This window comes from Talpa europaea (assembly GCF_964194135.1).
Source record: "Talpa europaea genome assembly, chromosome: 9".
Classification (NCBI taxonomy): domain Eukaryota; kingdom Metazoa; phylum Chordata; class Mammalia; order Eulipotyphla; family Talpidae; genus Talpa; species Talpa europaea.
In genome coordinates, this window is record NC_140076.1 from 10,013,050 (window position 1) to 10,033,275 (window position 20,226).

Here is a 20,226-nt window from a genome sequence, read left to right on the forward strand (position 1 = left end):
GCGCAAATGGATGCTGTGCAACCATCCCAGGTCGGCTAAGTTCACTGTTGATTCCATTTGAGCAGAAGAAAAGAGAATTTTGGAGCCTTCAGTATCTCTAACGTGCCTTTAATGCTGAATCAGGAGACTGGACTGCCAGGCAGACCAGCAGGCAGGGAGGCAGCAACTGAGCCCCCACGAAACCCCCCTTTTAGCCCTCGTCTCTCGGCTGGGGTGTCTGTAATCATAGGTGCGCGTGCCCAGGGCGTGCGCTCCTAAGTGCTTTTGAATGAACACAATATCACGTGCGGGGAATGCAACCTGGCAGGGAAACAAGGCCGCAGGTGGCGGCTGTAGAGGCTGGCGGTGGGAGGCGAAAGAGAGCCTGAGTACCCCGTGTTCCTTACATTGGTGCCTCAGAACAAAGTCCATCCATCACCCCTAGAGCTCTGGCTCCCCACATTTAAGTGGGATCCTGCACTCGGGCTGCTGTATTAAATAATCAGTATCTGCTAAAACTCAGCGCAGGCCCATCCCAGCAAAGGCTCACTAGACGGACACTCTGCCTGGCCAGGGTCGTAGTCATCAGTGGCCTTTTAGCTTGGGTGGCAGCTTCCCTGGGTGGACTGGTCAGAGCCCCGGGCACCAGGTAGACACTTGCGTGCACATCAGGCCCCGCCTACCAATGCCAGGTGATCGCTGTCAAACAAAGACACTCAGGACTTCCAGAGCCCAATCCCAGTGCTGCCACGGACTTGGCTCTGAGGGCCTCCCAGTGAGTGGGTACTGGGAGTTTCTGGGGCACAGAGTCCAGCAGCCTGAAAGTGCCACAGCGCAGCTCCATGTGGCTGTTGGCTTAGTCACCTTCTTTTTTCCACAACAGATTAAACAAACATTCCCAAGTGCCCACTCGGGAGCCAAGTGCCAAGGGCATAGATGCAGATAAAAGGGATTCTCCCCGCACAGAGAGAGGAGAGGCAGGTTCCAGAGCCTCTCCTGGCAGGACTGCTGCTCCCACCATAGCCTCCCAGCCTCGGGTCCTCAGTCCCCCTCACTCACCAGGGCGGGAAGATCTGGGCACCCGCTGCCCCATGCTCTGGGGTACTCCTGGATTCTCAGGCATCTCTGCTCTGCCCATGAGTGAAAGGGCCCCATGGGACCTTCCCAAGCCCTAGCCATTTAAACAACCCTGCAAAGAACATCCTGTGCACACACGTCTGCACGTCTGTCCAGGCATCTCCATGAAGCAGGTCGCTGGGTCAAGGTTACAGACTTGAAAAAGGCTTTTGTGCCTCTGCCTAAGTGCCATAGGACAAGGCTGCACTCTCACAAGGGCAGCTGCTGGAGCCTGCACAGTGTCCAGGGAGACAAGGAAAAGCAGGGTCTTTACCCCAACCCCAGCAGTAACACTTTTTGTACCTCGGTTTCCCTATTAGTCTAAAGGTTGCCTCTCCTCCAGGTGGAAGACGCCCCCACCACAAATGCAGCCCTTCTGCACCTTCACTGGGGTGAATTTTGCCCTCCCAAACAGGAAAGGCTGTGAGATCAGGCCCCTCTGAAAGGGCAGAGGTTCCTACATGGTGTCCATATACTAGCCCTGATGTGCCACACCACCTCAAAGCTCAAGGTCTGCATACATACTCTGCCTGGAAGATTCCTTTCTACAAACTCCCTTTGTCATTTCTCTCTGCTCCTCATCTTATGCCAACTTCAGGACACAGCTTATATAACTCCTCCTCCAGGAAGCCTTCCCTGACTCTTTGCTCAGGGTGAAGCACCCCTCCGCTATACTCCAAAGACCCTGGTCACTTGCTACTGATGTTAACTGTTCACCTGTCGGTCTCCCCTTCTTAACTTGGCTCTTCAAGATAAGGTCCATGTCTGGCACCCAGCTGCAACCCCAGAGATCAGCACGGAACTTGGCACACAGTAGGTACAAAATGTTTGCTTAATAAAGGGTCCACTGAGTATCACCTCCAGCCTCCCCTTAGGAGACCCAGTCTGCATCAGTGCAGCAATGTGTAGCCTTAGACATCACCTCCCTGCCTGCCCTCCAGTCATCCTCAGATTCCCCAGATGACCACCACAGAAGCTGCCAGCTCTGCAACTCTCCTCCAAGGATCATCCTCTCTCACCTGGATGCCTGGGCTACCGCACAAGGGGCAACTGGTGGGAGACTCACAGCTCTCCACGCCCAGGACTTTGCCTTTCTGCCCAGGCCTGGCCAAAGTTCCAGAAAACCCCGCCCACCCCCATCAGCCAGTTCTCAGCCTCTGGGGTCTCCAGCTCTTGCTCAAAGCTGGAAGCCAGCAGGGGATGTGGGCACCCGGGCCAAGAAGCAGGAGGCCCAGGGGGTCCATGCCCAGGAGACTGGGGGGCCCCACCCAGGAATATGTTTACAGGCTTGAGGAAAAACAGCAAGTCCTGAGGCTATTTTGGATCCCTAATGTGCACTTTGGGTCTGTGTTGTTTATTCCCAGTAACTGCTGCCTGCCCGCAGGTAAATGTGAGGCTCCATGCTAGCCCAATCTCCCCATCAGCCACGCCCCTCACTCAGAGAGCACTCATTCACCCCCAGCAACCTGGGCCTCTGATTCCAAGTGCTCCTTATCATCTGCTGCCTGGACCAGTGAGCGTCAGCAGCCAGGGAAAGGCCATGGGGCGGGAGTCGCCACCCACCCCATCAGGGTCTAAACAGAGGCTCTGCAGCCTTGAGCCAGTCACCTCTCCATGTCTGTCTGCTCACCCATGAAATGAGGGAGCGTGATTCCCCCCTGGATTCAATGTGGATCAAACCACCCCAGGACGTGGAGCCCAGGATGTCAGGAAGCGGTGCTCAGGAGCCCAGCCATTTGTAAAGGAGAAGCCAGCGCTCAGGAGTGCTGTGACCACCCCAAGGTCACACAGGGCAGAGCAGGCACTAGAATCCAGAACCTGTCAGGCCACAGTGCAGGGAGGGCACCAGGGAGCTGGCAGGAAGAGTGACAAGGACCTGGAGACCCATCACTCGTGGGGCTTGTGCAACTGAAGACTGGTTGTGGCAGGCACTACCCGTGTGCTTGGCTCCCTAATTGTCCTAACTGGCCAGGAAGGCTGCAAGCATGGCAGGGACAGGTAATTAGACGCCATGCCCGCCAAGAAAGGGATTAGTGACTAAACACAGCTCAAGGGGACAGACTCATACTCTCAACATCAGCTTCCTGTCGTCAGGCAGCCCTTGACATTCAATTTCATGTGAACAGGGGTTGGGATGTGGGGTGCCCCCAACAGAGACACACACACACCATCCCTCTCCACCACTCAGGGGAGTGGAGTCCCCCTCTCACCGGAGAGAGGGGTCAGGTCCCTTCATATGGGAGGAGAATGAGATGGGGCGGACCCCCAGGGCACCTACTGTGCCGGTGAAGCCCCTGGAGAGACCCTGTTGGAGCCTCTCATTTCCTCACCCCCATTCTGCTGAGGGGGAGACAGGCTCACAGAGGTGAGGTGACATGTCCAGGGTCACATTCATCATAGTTAGCATTAGGAAGTGTTAGGTGACAGGCATGTTTAGCTCATTTTAACCCTCACAGTCACCCAATGAGACCCGTGCTGTTATTGTGCCCATTTTACAGATGGGGAAACTGAGACCCAGAGAAGAACAATGCTGGGGTGCGGTCCAGGTCTCTTTGATCCCAGAGCCTCCGCTCCTTTCTCTGAACCACCTGCCCTTGTAATGGACAGAAGGTCAGGGAGCACGCACCTGGCTCCAGGTCCGTCTCCAGGAGTCAGAATGGACCCTAAGCTGCATCTCCTCCAAACTGCTAGAAGGAAGCACCAAGGCTCCCGCCAGGAGCTGCCAGCCTGAGCCCTGCTTGGCCCTGACTGAGGTACGGTCCCCAAGGCCTGACCCAGTCCTCAGGGCTCTCAGATGGGCAGGGAGGCCTTCAGACACCAGAGTGTCCAGAAGGAGCCCCAGGTGCTTCCAGATCCTACCAGGTGCCTGGCCCAGGGGAGGCAGAGGACCAGCACAGTCTCTCGTCTTAGCCCAAACCTGACTGGGGCCTCCGTCCTCCTGAGACTTGGTCTGCAGACACACGATCCCCAGCTGGACTCAGCAAGATGCCAAAAAAGGAGATGGTTCTAGAAGGAGCAGCCGGAGGGAAGGGAAGGCCTTCCGCACCTGTCTCCTGCCCCTTATCCCAAAACATTGGGCTGTCAGACAGATGCAGCCACTCCCCTGCTGGTGACGGGCCTGGTACTTTATGACCCTGAGCCTCAGTTTCGCTAGATATAAAATTGAGGTGACAATCATACCTACCTCGCTGGGCCGTGAGGATTGTACAAGATTGCACACCCCAGGCATCGGATGTCATTTTGCTCATCTTAGTGAGCAGACCCCACCTTCAGCTAATGGGGGCGGGGGGCAGGTGTTGGTCCAGGGCCCAGGTGTAATAGTGTCATCTCCATAGAAAGGGGGGGGTCTGTATTCCCTGCCCCACCTAAGGAAGGGTAGACCTGGAAGGAGACACTTGGAAGAGACGTGGGTAGAGGCCCGTGGAGAGGCTGACAGTGGCCGCCTCTATTCTTGACTTGTACTTTGATTTGGCTCCTTTCCTTCCAGACTCGCCTGGCCTCTTCTGTCCCCTTCCTATGGCTTCCCACCAGAAGGTGCCTTAGACGTGTGGGACGCTTTCAGGCCTCAGTGGCCCCACTTTGGGCCAACCCTGTTTGTCTGGCATCTCTCTACGAGGGGATGGGTGATTTGGGTGTCTCATGGGAACCCTATTATCCTTCCTTCTCTCCTGCACACAAATCCTATTAAAGTTCTTTTCTATTGACGGTCTTACACACGTAATGTTTTGTCTTTATGTGACAGATGGCAGAATCCACTTACAGTGTGCAAGTTTGGGGGTGCCCCTTAATCTGCCCACTAACATGGGGTCCTAGGTTTGAGATATACCATTCTCCCCCTTGGAGGCTTCATTCTCTGGGTTCCCACTCCCCCATGTTGGTATCCAGAGTGTATAAGTACCTGGCACACAGTAGGCCCTCAAACTGCTATTTACTGGGTGAAACTGCTCATGAGCTGGAGCGCTGCAGGGAGAGGGGTGCTGAGCAGCCTGCGGGGCCTGGGTGTGAGTCGGGCTGGATCTGCCCTACACCACTCTGAAGCCATCTGCACAAAAAGCGCAGGCTCTTCTTCCTCCTCCTTTGGCAGAGGGGTAAGCCAGGCACCCCCAGGGCAGCCTGCCCAGTGGGGGGCCTTTTCCCTACTGGCCTGGCCTCCTGAGGGCAGCCAGCTTGTCCAACGCCCACCCCAGCAAGCCCACAAAGAAGGTAGGCCGGCCTCCTAGTGGTGACTTTGCCTGGGGACAGATGGAACACTTGTCTCTGTCAGGCCAGATGGCCTGGTTGGCCTGAGGGGCCAGGACACCGGCTGGGAGTCCAGCCCCATAGACAGACTGTTTAACCCCTTCCTGCCCCAGCCGCAGGAGTTAGTGTCTCCTCAGCAACTGACTCATCATTGGGCACAGAGGCCTGGCCTTCTGGCCTCTACCGTGTTGGGGAGGAACCTCCCCAGGGCCTAAAGTCAGTCAGGGGGCTATGGGATAAAAGGGAGCCTTGAGACAGGTCAGGGTGGAAGAGGCACCAAGACTCAGAGGGTGAGCAAGGGAGCCAGACTGCAGCCGGGAGCCCTGCAGAATCCCGTGGAGCAGATGGAATCGGCTGCTTCGCTTCTAGGACAACCATCTGGGGTAGAGAGTGCCAGGGCAGAAGGCCACTGGCCACCTTTATGGGTCTGGAAAACCCACACCCCTTCCTAGACCCCAGGAATGGCTCAGCCCAGTGGAGGAGACTCATCTCTACCAGGCAGGCTGAGTGGCCCCAGACATGTCGCTCAACCATCCTGGGCCTCAGTCTCCCCATTTGGAAAGGTGGGTTTGGGTGACCCCTGGGCTCCTGGGTACTTCTGGCTCAGAGCCCAGTGACTGCAGGAGAAGGAATGTGCCTTCCGCACAGGAATCCTCAAGGGACCCGGATCCTTTCTCCACAAAGAACATGCCCCAACAAGGTGTGTGAGTCAAGAGGGATCTTGGGTGGGAAAAGGTAAGCTTCCGGGGGCGGGTGGGGGTGTGGTGCCACTTGACAACTTGGGAGGGTCATGAGGTCCACCCTGCCCCAATCCATAGACAGCTAGACACAGGAGATGCAGCACGTGGGTGGTGGCCAGAGCCTGGGGAGCAACCGTCACCAGGATGCTGCCCTGGCATGCCCCTCCCCGGCAGTGGGCTTCACAGTGGTCCAGCCACGGCAAGGGAGGTCACCTCTGGAGACCCCGCCCCTGGGGACAGCAGGCCGGAGTCCACAAGGACAGGCAAAGCTGGGCCTCAGTCGAGTGACTGACCAGCCTGACATCCAAACAGACCAGAGTGGCCAAGGGGCAGAGATCAAGCTCAGCTCCAGCCCAGGGCCAACCAGCATCTCTGCATGTCTCTCAGGACAGAGGCGGCAGAGCATTCCAGAAAGCCGAGAATGCCACAACAGCCAACAGGGAAAGGCCAAGGGAAAAGGCTACCGGCCTGGTGTGCAGCCGCGGAGCTGGGGACCATGGGCCTGGCTGTGAGCCCTAGGTCCGCCGTGCAACTTTGGGTAAGTCATTGTCCCTCTCTGAAAATCTGTGTGTTGGGGAGAAACCAGGTCTCTTTAAGGACTCTCCCAGCTCTGTCATTCAGCAAGATCCCTAGGGACAAGAGTTTGCCTTTCTGGTTCCCACAGCATCATCCCCAGGACCATGAACAGAGGCCCTGAAAAGGATGGATGGACGGATGGACAAATGAATGATCAAGAGGGATAATTACCTAAAAAAGAACAGAAGGTCCTAGGATGATTCCTTACACCTGCCTACAAGGTCTTTTTGGAATCACTTTCCCACGACGACAGACCCTCCAGCTTGTACACACACACGCCACGCACCCACACGTGCATTTTACACACATCACACTGTGCCCCCAAGCACAGTGACCCACCTCTGGATCCCAAGAATAGAAATTAAAGCTACAGCTCCCCAAAGGGAAGAGGTTTCTCTGCCGCAGCCTCCCCAGAGGGTTCTCCACCCTCTGAAGTCCCCTCCCTAAGCTGGGTTTGAAATGAGACTCGACAGGGTGGAAGGAACCCAGCAGTGATCTTTTAAGTAGAGAGACCCAAGTTCATGTGCCAGCTCGGCCGCTTGCTCGCCATGGCAAGTAACAAGTCCCTCCACGTGCCAAGGCTCAGTTTCCGCATGTGCACGCGCAATGGCGCAGCCACGCGACTCCTCGGGAGTGCTGTGATGCTCCCGACCACCAGTTCATGAAGTCTGAACAGCGCTGGCAGGCAGGACGCTCTCGGGAAAATAGCAATGGGAGAATGTGGGCAGCAGGAGATCCCGGCTTCCTCCTTGGAGGAGCTGAGGGTGAGCCAAGCCTCCCGGGCCCCTCTGCCTGGGCCCTATAATCCCTTCCACCTCATTTCCTACCTTGGGGGGTGATGTGCCTGGACTTATACTGGGCAGAAGCTACAAAGCAGCCTTTGTCTCAGATGAAACCCTAAACCAGCTGCCCTTACATCAACCCTGGAAAAACAATGCCAAGACAGCCTCCGACGACGTCACCTCTGCCAAGGTCTGGGAGTGAGCGCTTAAGTCACAAGCCTTGCAGCCTCGATGGCTGGGCCTGTGGGCCGCGGCCAGGAGCCATCTTCCCGTCACCTTGCGGAAACCCAGCAGGAAGAACAACTGCCTGCTGGCTGCTGAGGGGCCGAGCAGAGCTTAAACCCTGTCTTTTGCTACTGAAATTCAGCTCCAGGGCCAGGGCCAGGAAGAGGAGGCCCATTTCTCAGCCCAGGAGACTGACCCCGAAAGCTTGGCAGGAGGTACTCCAGAAGAGTCCACAGGCCCAGGCTGTGGCCAGGATGGGACTTCTGGAGGCTACTTCCAGATCCACACACAGAGGCGGGGCTTAGAGGGCCCCCGGGCAGGCAGGGTCAGGAAGAGACCCTCCCATTCAAGATCATTCCAACGAGGCCACTGGAAGCCACGGCTCCAGGAGACACGACACCATGCTGCGGATGCTGGGCCGTGCTCTCCCGGCCACCCCGCTTGGACAGTCCACTGGGGATGAGAGGGGACAGGACCTCCTCCTTGTTGGGGAGAGGAAGTGCCCTGAACACAAAAGGCCAGTCTCTAGCGGAAGGGGGAGGGAGCAGGCAGCTCCCACTGCCTGGGGGCTGGGGGCTGGAAGACCAGGCTTGGGAAGAAGGACAGAGCCCTACAGCTAAGGGGCCAGAACAACATGGGCACTGGCGTGGGTCATGTCACTAAATCCTCATGACAACCTCATAGCTGAAGGCTGTCAGCCCCATTTTACAGAGAAGAGAACCGAGGTTCAGGGCCCTAACGGGAACCTGGCTGATCTCACAGCGAGTCAGCGCCCGCACCCAGGCAGGCCCAGGCCACAGCCAACAGGGCACACCAAGGAAGAGCCAAGCAAGCAATTTCCTTTAATTCCCTGTGGATTTGTTATACATGAAGGCACACAGAGGACCAATCCACAACCTCCTGCAAGTTGGGGGTCCCCTGAACTTGGAATCACGTTGATCCTGGCTCTCCAGCAGTCTGCTGAGCTCAGGCCTCAGTTTAAAACCAAGTGTAAAACCAAGGGCAGTGCCACAGAAGACAGTCCGTATGAAACTGGCCACATCCAAAAGCACCGCTCCTCAGGCCTCACCTCCAGACTGGGGGCGTGGGGACGTGGTGGGGGCTGCAGGCTCAGCCTGTACAGTCTACCTGACTCTCCCACTCAAGCTTGCAAAGTTCTCAGACCTTACAACTCCAGGGCTCCCCCCAAAAGAAAAGAGAGGGGGTGGCCTTCACTGAGCCATGTTTGTCAACAACACTGGGATGTCATCATCCCATTTTATATACGAGCAAACTGTGGCACAGAGAAATGATGCCACCTAGCATGTGGCTGGCAGGCAGGGACAGTAGGTCAGTCAGTCATTCAACATCCCCCGATCCCAACATCTGATCAATCCCAACACCTGATTGAGACCTTTAGTAAGAAGACAAGCCTGCGGGGGCGACCTCAGGGGCAGCCCACCTATAGTGCGGGGGTGTCTGGCTGAGGGATGGCCTGGCCTCTGGGGACTCCACCTGCTAGGTCCCCAGTTAGGACTCTGCAGAGGCTTCTTCATCCCAAGTGCTCCAGCTGCTGGGCCCCATGGAAGGATTCTTAAAAGACTCACAGGCCCCATGGAAGGATCCTTCAAGGTCAAGGGTTTCAAAAGAACCTTGTTCAAGGGCCTGAGTTCCAGGCCCACTCTGTTGTGTGACCTCAAGGTGGCTGCTTTCCTGTCTGAGCCTCCCTTTTCTCATCTGCCAGGGGTCATGGGTGTGGGAGTGGAGAGCAAAATACCCAGCACTGAAGGATGAACTCTCAGGCCTTTTTAAAAAGAAAGCAAGCGCGTCCACTCCTCTGAGGAGACAGAAACGACACTGTCTGGCAGCCGGGGCCTGGGCTAGGTGCCATGGAAAGCCCTCAGCCCCACTGGGGCGGTCGGCTGTGGTGAGTAAAAGGAAGTCACAGGAGTGCGGGTGGTGAGACCTGGAGAGGTGAGGTGTGCACCCCAACTTGTGTCTAATCCTCGGCCTAAACTGGGGTGAGGGAGGGTGAGGCCCTGCATGACCAGTACAGACCTCCAAGACCTCCAAGCTCTCCCTCTCACCAGGACGCCTCCCCTTCCCCCCATCAAGATGTCAAGACCCCAGGCGCTAACCAGAGGAGGGATCTCAACCTGGGGACTCCAAGTCCACAGGGTACAGATGGGGGCTCCTGGGCAGGTGCTCACAAGCAAACATGTGCACACACAGACGCAGAAAGCCCCAGGCCTGGCCGGGGGCCCCTCTCACAACCCTGCCCCTGCCTCAGATGGGAGCTGGGGGCGGGGAGGAGAGTCAGCCATAGGGAGCAGAGACCAAACCAAGAAAGGACCGAGGGAGAGGAGAGAAGATGAGTGATAGCAAAACAGCACAGAGAGAGCCAGGAAGGAATTTGGGGGGGGGGGGGGGGGAGAAGGTGCAAGAAGGGGAAGAGGAAAGCGCAGGCAGGCCAGGTTCTGGGCCTGGGCATGAGGTGCACCAGCTGTCTCACGTCTCACCTCAGGCCTTTCCCCAAGCTGCTCGCTCCTCCCGGAGCACCCTTCCCCCTTCCATCCTGCTCTTTCTGGACCTTCGAACCACACCTCAGCTGTTGTCTCCATCAGAAAGACTCGACTGGCCCTAAGCTGGCTCAGGTGCCTTCCAGAATCCATGGGTCTCGATCACTGCAAGGTCCCACCAGGAGCTCCAGGGCTCGCTCTAGTCCTGTGGCCTGCTGCTAAGCCAGCTCACCCCAGAGCTGTTCCAGTCCCTGCCTCCTCTACCCCAATCTCCTATCAGAGGGCCTTCAGCCCACTGCCACAGTGGGTCAGGGGCAAAAGGGGTGCTAAAGTGCCCTGGGAAGATGTACCGACCCTGCCCAGGGAGGAGTCTATCTGCCAGAGAGTTTCACAAGGTCCACTTAGACAGTTCCTCCCTCCCCCAGGACGGCAAGCAGGCGGCAGTGAGCCAAGCACCGTTTTAAATAACCCAAGTAATAAAAATGGCCAATTAAGAGAGTGGAAGGCAGCATTTCCACTGCGGGGGCATCTCCCCATCAAGCAACAGACGAGCAGGGGGGCTCTGTGAACCCGCACATCCTGACGTCTGAGCATGGCATGTGCTGAGCCAGCACCTCAGGGACAGCTTTGAGGCAGCCTTTGCTGGGCACAGCCACCTGGAGGGGCTCCCAGCCAGGCTGGGGTCCAAATGCCACTTGATCGCAGACCCTGCTCCTCGAACCCCCAGCCAGGTTTCACCATCACCCCAGCAGCCGCCAGTGCTGAGCACGGCCATCTCATGGCTTTCTCCAGCCATCCACCCACTGGGACTGTCCCCACTGTGCAGATGAGACACACAAATGACTCTCAAGGTCACGGAGCAGATAAGCAGCAGTGACACTCTCAGCTTCCACTTGTCCCAGTTCCCAAGTTCAACATGAACGCCATGCTCCAGGCCGTCATATTTCACAGGTTTCTGTCCAACACCCCATCGCAGCTTGAGATCCAAGAGAGGCATGACTAGAATGGACTAGTTGCATGGAGTTGGAGAAGCCCCAGTTTGCATGGGGAGCTGAGAAGATGCCAGCGCAGGCAGGACCCAGGGCTTCCGACCAGTCACTTAGCCTCGGCACCAGCAGCACAGAAGGCATTTTCGCAGGCATCATGGCCCTTAACCTTCCAGCCTCGAGACCAGATTTTGATTTTTAAAGATTAATTTATTTATACAAGAATGGGGGTACAGGCCAGAGGCACGGGAGGGTGAGAGAATTCCCAGCAACAGAGCGGGGAGCAGAACAGGCAGCCGGACGAAAGCACTGCTGAGGGGAACAGCGGGCAAGGCAGGAGAGGTCTGCCACGCCATGTGGGTATCTCCCTGGCAAGGCCGGGAATTGAACACACGCTGCAGAGGCTGCAGACAACCCACTGCGCCACCAGGGAGGCCCAAGAACAGATTTATTACTCCCATTTCAGAGAGATGAAGACTGAGGCTCAGAACAGGAATGGGGTTCGCGATGGGCATGCCCCTTCCTGCATACGGTGCAAGACAAAAGGCTGCATCTGAAGCCCAACCTCCTGGGTTCGAGTCTTGGCTTGCTGCCCACACCGTGTCTCGGCCAGTGGCTCAGTTTCCACATCTCTAAAATGGGCGAGTGATAGTGCCCATCACCTAGGGTGGTCAGGAGGTTCCCTGAATTAGATGTTTCCAGACTGCTTTGAGAAGAGCCTGGCAAAGAGAAACACTATACAGATGTTTGTTTAATAAATTAACCATTAGATATGTATTATGCCCCTATTAAGACCATTAGGGTCTTCTCCGGAGTAAGGGGGTTGTACAACCTACTACGGGGGCCCAAGAGGCTCATCTGCCTGCCTTTGCCAGTGATTCACTGGCTCCTCAAGAAATAATTACTGTAAAGTGACAGCAGGAAGTCTGTGCAGCGTAGCAGCCGCCTCCTGTTCTGCCACCCACATAGGCAATATTGTGACAGGTGCCAGGGAGACCCCAAGCCTGGGCCTGCCTCCTGCCCGCCTCCTTGCCCTGGGCCACTCTCCCAGCCTTCAGGTGGCCTGGGACAAGGCCCGTCTGCCCCTCCCTCTGGGACGGGCGCTGAACTTGGGGTCTAGAGATCCAGGACAGGTTTGTTGTCTTAGAACTTGTCATCTGTAAAACAAGCATAATCAATTCCCACCTCCTGGAGTTCCTCTCATAATTAAATCTCCCTTGTTTCAAAAAATCATCAGCGCCTCACACGCAGGAGCCAATCGATGGTGGCCATTAAGTCATTATGGTTTTTAATTTTTTTTTTCAAAATATTTTTACACACCATTGTTTCCATTTTTTTTTAACATCAACCCTGGGAAGCAGACCTCACTAGAAACCTCACCCCCATTTTATAGAGCAACAAACTGAGACGCAAGAGATGAAATGACACGTGCAGAATCCAGACCCCTCACCAAAGTCACAGCGAGAACACGTTCACAGGCAGTGCCCCCCCCCCCCATTTCCAGGTGTCAAGGGAAGGTCGGATCACACCATGGGCCAGTCAGGGCCTCGGCCAGGCCACAACTCCACGAGGGAAGAAGAGGCATTTGCCAGGTTCACTGTTGGGTGCAACTATCCTCTTTTGTACCAGGAACCAGAGTAAGAAACCACATCCTACCCAGGAAGTCAAGCATTGGTGCCCACTGAGGTGGGAGGGCACTGCCCTGGCAGCAGGCAGCAGAGTCAGAAATCTCACCAGCCTCCATCTGGCTTGGAACCCCGTGAGCCCCTTGAAGTCAGCAACGCCCAGAGGCTGCACATGCTCCAAATACTGCCAGCTAGGCACAGCCACCCTCCCTCAGCCTCCACCTGCTCTCCACTCTGCCCCCTTTGCAGCTGGCACCGCTCTCACCCTGAGGGCACCCAGGCTCTGCCCTGCGAAATCCTACCATGCGGCTCTTCTGGAACTTCACTGCTTACCAAGAGCTGCAGGTCCCTGAGCCCACTTAGTCCTTGGGACACAGATCTCAGCACCTCCTTTTTCAGATGGGGAAAATGAGACTCAGAGTTTTAAGTCCTGCGCTGGGCACCAGGCGACGGGTGTTCATGAATACTCGTGGAGCTGACGTGTCAGACTGGAGTTCCTGTCTCCTGACCCCAAGTCCAGACCTGCCCCTCCACAAGCTTCAAGCCCTGGACGTGGCATCTCTGGCGGCCCTCGGTGTCATCTGTGCCTTATACCCCCAGCCCCTCACAGAGCCTTCCCGAGGCACAGATATTTGCTCAGGGCAGACACAAAGAAGACAAGCCTGGAGGCAGCCTCCACAGAGCTCGCAGTCCCCGGGGGAGCAGGTACATGGTAGCAATGAGAGTCAGGGTGTGGGGTGCTGCGAGGGGAGGTGGTGGGTGCTTGGGAGCCCTGACGGAATAAAACCTGGGGAGCACGGCACGTCCTAATCCTGAGCACAGGGGCCAACAGGGCTGCGTCCTTCCCAGTCTTCAGTCACCCCTGACTTGGGGAGTAAATGGGACACCAGCGCAGCCTCAGGTCCCCGATGCGGGACTCCAAATGCAAAGTGCACAGCCTCTGGCGTCCCTGACACCTGGCACCAGCTAAATCAATTCTCCTGGAAGTCCGTGCCTCTCCTTGTAGAAGGACATGTTCAGATTCTAGGTCTACCCTTCTATGTCCTTCAGATACCGACACATGTGAGGATGCAGAATCCATGCCTGGAGAGAGAGCGTGTATGCGCATGCATGTGCACGTGTGTGTGTGTGTGTGTGTGTGTGTGTGTGTGTGTGTGTGTGTGTGTGTGTGGCGCTGAGGGGGCCAGGGGCCTCGCATCGCATCCGGTGGCCAAGGCAAAAGCCCCGCCTCGCATTCCTGGGGAAGGAATCTTCAGCGTCAGCTGTCTCCCTGCTTCCTTTTCTTTCCTGGGACCTCATTCCCCTCCCTCTAGCTTGAAGCTCTGAGAATCCCTCCCAAATTTGTCCCCACAGAGAATGCCAGCCCAGTGAGAGACTTTAGAATAATGAGGAGTTAGTGGGGGGTGGGGTGTGGGCAGAGGGGGGGTGTTTCTGTTAAAGGAGGTGGGGAGGGGGTGGGGATGGCCAGAGATTTCCGGAGGCACAAATCAACTGCTAAGAGTCGGAAGAACACCCTCCTTAGATGCTGGACAAAGAAGTCGCCTTTACTCCCTCCGCCCCCAACGCCATCTCCGGCGCCTTCCCTGGGCCAGAGAACACAGCAACGTGCCCTGCAATGGATGTGTTGGGAATCCTTATAAATTCAGGGAATGGACATGGTGGGCTGTGGGGAAGGAGGTGGGCTGGGCTGGGGGTCGAACCCAGAGCCTACCCAACCCCAGGAGCCTTCTCACACGCGCTGGTGTGCTCCTCCCGGCCCAGGCAGGCTCAGAGAGGCCAGGCCCCAGGCACAGTCACAGGAGCATGGCAGAGCCAGGCTTTGAAACCTTTCCCACCACGCCAGGCTACCTCGAGAGAACATCAGAAATAAAGAATTCCTGTCAGTGGCACCTTCAGAACATAATGAAAATGTCTGTGGCCACGTCAGAGACTGAAGCCCTGCCACAAGCTTTCAGGGACAGTCTTCCAGCTTTGGGGCACCCGGGGGCTGTCACCCACCTGCTCAAGGGCCTCCAGGGCGTGAGGGGAAGGCAGGGGTGATCCAGCTGCCCTCCCCCCACCCTTTCTGGAGTTCTCCATATGGGCCTACGGCTCAACCCCTTCCAGCTCACCATCAGAAATAGCTGCAACCGATGTCCCTGCCATCCCTGCAAGTGGCTTTTTAAAAACTGTTTAAAGGCAGACACACAAAAAGGAGGTGAGAACTTTGCCAAGCCCAGGCAGATGGTGTGGGCATCACCTCGGAGTGTGAGGGAAAGCACAGAAGGCCTGCCCAGCTCGGCTTTGTGGGTCACCCCCCTCCCCAGGCCTCAGTTTCCCCCTCTTAAAAATCAAAGTACTTAGCTGAATCAGCGATTTCCTTTTCCTTAACTGCCAACTCCTGTTTCCCAATTGGATCTATTAGAATCTACTAATTCCACAGTTGTGTAAATGCAGCTGCTATGTTGGGGGGGGGTCCGAATTCTAGGTGCTCAGCCCCTCCAATGTCTCCAGAATCACCCCAAGGCACCCTGTTCTAGAACCCAGGGCTCCAAAGGACCACCAGGCTAAATGATCACTGTGGTCCCTCTTGGCTCCCAAATGAAACGCCAAATCACCCCTGGTGCCACGGGAAAACAATCTTTCAGGCTGACTTCAGTCAGGGCCATAGACACTCTAGAAGCTGCAGGGTGAAGGAACAAAACCAGCAGGTTCCAAACCACACTGGGCCCTGGGCAAGAGAGGGGGCAGCCCAGACTGCCTTCCCAGGAGGCAGAAAGAACAGCCTTGAGCCAGGCCCCTTGAAGTCACAGACCTGAAGTGTAGAATAAGCTGGGAGGAATCCCCCTAAGGGGTTCCCCCTAAGGAACCCCCGCAGTGTGAAGGTGGAAGACCTAAGGCTCAGAAAGGGCAACAATTGGACTGAGGTCACACAGCTGAGCCTCAGAGAACTCTCCACTTTTTGAAAGTTCAGATGCATTCGGCAGGAATCTCCGAGGGAAGAGCCCCCCATTTGCACACTCAGAAGAGGACATTTTGGTGATACTGGGTGGTGACCAGCCAGAGATGTTTGCTTTGGTTTCCAAATCAACGCTTGACAACCTACCCAGTGTTACAGTTTCGGTGGCCACATTTCCTACATGGTAAAGATCTCTGAGCTGATTGGACCAAAAGGAAGTCATAGGGGTGGTGAACAGGGCCAGGGTACCCCAGGGGTTCTGGTTTGTGTTGGGGCTTCTAAAGCAAGGGCCCTGTGCCGCAAAGGGCACACGAGGTGATGGGAGGTGGTACACGGAGTTTTCAGATTTCAATGTAATTGACTACGGAGGTGAGCAGGATAGACACAGCCAGGTCTGTGCAGACAGAGGACTATGTATTCAGTATTTATTATAAAGGAAACTACTTCTGAATGATGTTAAAACATGGATGAACCTCAACAGTCCTAAGGGAAAGAAGCCAGGCACCAGAGGCCACACAGTATATGACTCCATTTACAGCAAAAGTCCCGGCAAATCTACAGAAACAGAAAGCAGATCAGCTCTGCCTGGCTGAGTGGGCACAGGCACTAACCACAATGGGCATGAAGGAGCTTTTGGGGGTGATGCAAGGATTCTAAAACCAGATAGTCATGATGGTTGCACAACTCTATGTGGATTTTCTAAAACTCATTAGGCTGTATGCTTAACATGAGAGGATTTTGTGATATGCAAATTATACTTCAATAAAGCTGTTAAAAAAAAACATTTTACGTGAATAACTATATAGGTGGAAGTACATGGATATGGCCATAAATCATGCAGGTGGACCCAAAGGCCTCCAGCTTGGAGAACAACACTGAACCCATTGTCCTTTTGGGGAATAAGTGGGGTCTCCTGACTTCAAGCCCCTGAAGAGGATGCCCTGGAGCCCTGCCTTTCTCAGTACAGACTCTTTCCATTGGTCATTGGTCACTGCTTGGGACCCCACACTAGAGGGGAATCTGAAGACCAGGGGGCCCAAAGTTCTGGCTTAGTCTCATCCCATAGACTGTGACTTCTCTTACAGACAGGGCATCAGAAGACAGCTGGGGACTCAAACTCAGACGTGTCAGCACCCAAGGCCCTTTCTGATTATCTAGCCCAGTGGTTTTTAAAAATTTTTTTTTAAAGAAATTGATCATAGGCCTGCTTTCCTCCCAAAGAAAATTATTATGAGAAACCTAAATATAGAAACAAATGAAAACAATGTTAATTGTGTACATGCATATTGTCAGCGCCAATACACAAGTCACCTGTTCTAAATTCAATCAGTGAGGCGGTTGAGACTATTTGGCCCCATTAATCCTCGGAACTGGGATTATGGATGACAGTTTTGCGCTCAGTTTAATTCTACCTCCAGTTTTGCCTGCAGAGTGTCAAGGAAATCCTCACTCACGGAGAAAAGTAGCTACGAAGGGGAACAGTTTTAGTGACTTGCTTTGCAACCTCAGAATGTCTGTGGATTTCGATGAGTTAGCAGTAAGAACTTGAAAGTTGAGTGACTACATTTTCATGACCATATAAACATTTTCATATATTTTGAAATGCTAATTTTTATTTAATAGTCAAGGACTTCCTAAAGCCTCTCTTTGAGGAAGCCTAGGGCTTGAGGAGCATCTTTTACTTGACAGATAGGTAAACTGAGGCACAAGGAAGGGCGCACACTTGCTTAGGACTAATCCCCACTGGAGTCCTGAATCAATTTCAGAAAAGATGCGCCTGCCCAATTTACAGACAATATGGAGGAAGAGAAGGTGCAGGCGTGTCCCCTAAGGCGGGAAGAGAGCCACCCCGCGCTCCACCTGTCTCGGCAGCGCCCGGCTCATTCCAGGCCAGCGCCAAAACTGACATCACACCCCACACCCTGGGTGCAACTTAACAGCATTGCCCAATGCCAACCTATCTCCCTCTAAGATTGGGCATGGTTTTTCCATCTCCTTAGTAGCCAGGTCCAGAAAGCAGACACAAAACAAACACAACACAAGCCTGGCACGTGATGACAATTAACAATGGCCAACAGAAGGGCCCATCCCTCCAGGTTCCACCATCAAGAGCAAGTGCCTGTTTCCCACCCCACCCCACCCCAAAGAGGTTGCCCACAAGGGACAGAGAGGGAGACTCCCCAGGCTGAGACACCACAGCATTCAAAAGACCTCAGGAGTGACAACCCACCCCTGAGAAGGGCTCCAGAGAGCCAGGCTCCGCAAGAGAGACCCGGGGCCCCGGCCTAGCTGTTAGTCTGACAGCCTATCATCTTTAATCACTTTCCATCTGCATACCATCACTTTATACTGCCTAAAAGGCAGCGCCATCGTACCCTACCACCTCCCCTCGAGCAAATCTAACTCATGGGTAGACTTTATCACCCCCATTCCCCCAAAAAGCAGTCTTCTGAGTGGTTCAACAATCTCACTGGCAGGTGACAGAGGTGGCATCTGAATGCCCCATGCCAGCCTATGCAGTAGAGGAAAAGGAAGGTGGCTCAAGACCAACTTCCTGGGCAGACCTCTGTGTTCGTGTGAGCACCAGAACTCAAGGTGTGGAAGGCAAGATCCTTCTCGGCACATCCTCCAAGCCCTGGAGTTCAGAGCCAGGCTTGAAATGCAGCCTGGAACGGCAGAGGGCCCTGCCCCCACCCAGAGCTGATGCTACAGACAGCCCCTTCCCCTCCCCTCTCCTCAGAAAGCCAGCAGACAGCGCTGTCAGCCAGCATGCAGGCAGGAAGCAATGTCAGTTTCCCAGCTGGGGATCTAGGCTGGGCAGGACCATGTGGGCCAGCCCTGCAGGCAATATGCTCCTTCACTCCAGCCCCAGGCAGAGGTCTGGGTCCATTCAGCGGCCAGTCTTAACCCAAGGTTATCTGCCTGCCCCTATGGGCCTTTATAGTGGAGTGTGTGCCCCACTAAACCATGACAATGGGAGTGTGGTGAGGCAAAGGGGATGCATTTTTAAAGCTGTGGCCAGTCTGATGCCAGCTAGACATTCCAGGGCTGAGCAAGAAGGCAGACTGGTCCCAGAGGGTAAGGACAGATCTCTCCATTGCCAAACACATGATTTCGTTTGATTCGAGGGAGGAAAAGGCAGGGGAGTGGTTAAGACTTTTTCCTTTTCACCCATGGAGGGAGGGGAGACCATCTCCTATGTCCTTGGGCAAATCCCTAGGCTAGGAGACAACCCTGCAAGAGCAGTTCAGGCCAGATCCCCGGCCTCTGCACCTACTAGCCACTTGCATTTCTGAGCCTGTTTCCTCAGCTACAAAATGGGAACAAGAAAGCCTCACACACTGCGTTGCTGTGAAAATAAAACACCGACGGTCATGATGACACCGACAAGACAGTGGCCGGGACCCAGCGGCGGCCCCGAGGCGTCCCCTGCGGTGGCAGCCCGGGCTCCCCTCCGGGAACCACGCAGACACCGCCTTGGGCGAGCCTGCTGCAGCGGGCGCCCCGCGACCCCGCTTCAGCCCACCTGCCGGGGCCAGCTGGCCGCGGGGCCCCTCCCGGGCGCGCATTCCGGCGCCGCAGCCCCGCGCGCCCGGCCCGGCCCGGCCCGGGGAGGGCGCGCCGCTCACCTGCGCTTGTACTCGTCGCGCTCGCGCTTCACCTTGGCCAGCACGTTGTAGAGCGCGCGGATCTCGGGCGTGATGGTGTCGATCTGCACGCCCACGCCGTCGGGGTGCACCCACGACACGCCGGGGCCCTGCACGGTCTCCACGCCGCCGCCGCCCGTGCGCCGCACCTGCGTGTAGCTCCAGATGGTGCCGGGCAGGCGGCCGTAGCGCGGCGGGTGCGCGGAGCCGCCCGGGGCCGCGGCGCCGGCGCCGGCGTTGGCGTTGGCGGCCGCCGCGGGGCCGGCGCCGGGCGCCGGGGGCCGCAGCAGCTCGGGCCCGGTCTGCACGGCCTGCTCGCGGGAGAAGGTCTTGTAGCGCAGCCGCCGCTCGCGCTCGCTCTGCTGCTGCTCCAGCTGCTTCTCCAGCAGCCGGTTGCGCCGCTCCAGCTCGTGCACCTTGGCGAGGAAGCAGCGGAAGCGCACGTTGAGCCCCTTCAGGAGGTGGATGTTGGAGCCCAGGTCGTCCCGCAGCGCCGCGGTCACGGGCGACGGCCCCGGCCCGACCCCGCCGCCGCCCCCGCCGGGGCCGCCCCCGCCCGGCGGGCCCCCGAAGGCCAGGGCCATCTCCCCGAACAGCAGCGAGCTCATCATGCGCCGGCCGCGCGGCTCCGGGCCCCGCGCGCGCGGCTCCAGGGGCGGCTCGGGCTCGGGGCCGGGCTCCCGGCGCGGCCGGGCGAGGGCGGCCGCGGGCTCCAGCGCGGCGGGCGGCGGGCGGGCCGGGTGCGCGGCGGCGGCGGGGGCCGGGTCGCTGGGGCCGCGCGCCGCGGCAGGGACGGGACTCGGCGGCGGGGAGGCCGGGCGGCTGCGCGGGCGGGCGGTCGCGTCCCGGGCCGGCGCCGGGGCTGTCAGGGACGC

At 56.7% G+C, this 20,226-nt stretch overlaps 1 protein-coding gene across 2 annotated transcripts in view; it reads right to left on the reverse strand.

Moving 5' to 3' along the window:
- IFFO2 (intermediate filament family orphan 2) overlaps positions 1–19,962 on the reverse strand; it is a gene marked incomplete at both ends in the record, with an annotated part of 38,830 nt that extends 18,868 nt beyond the window's left edge. For both annotated transcript variants that reach the window (XM_084241664.1, XM_084241663.1), the window contains one exon: positions 19,334–19,962. In XM_084241664.1, coding sequence (XP_084097790.1) covers positions 19,334–19,962 — 629 coding nt within the window. The remainder of the gene's footprint in view (positions 1–19,333) is intronic.
- Between the last annotated feature and the right edge of the window lie 264 nt (positions 19,963–20,226).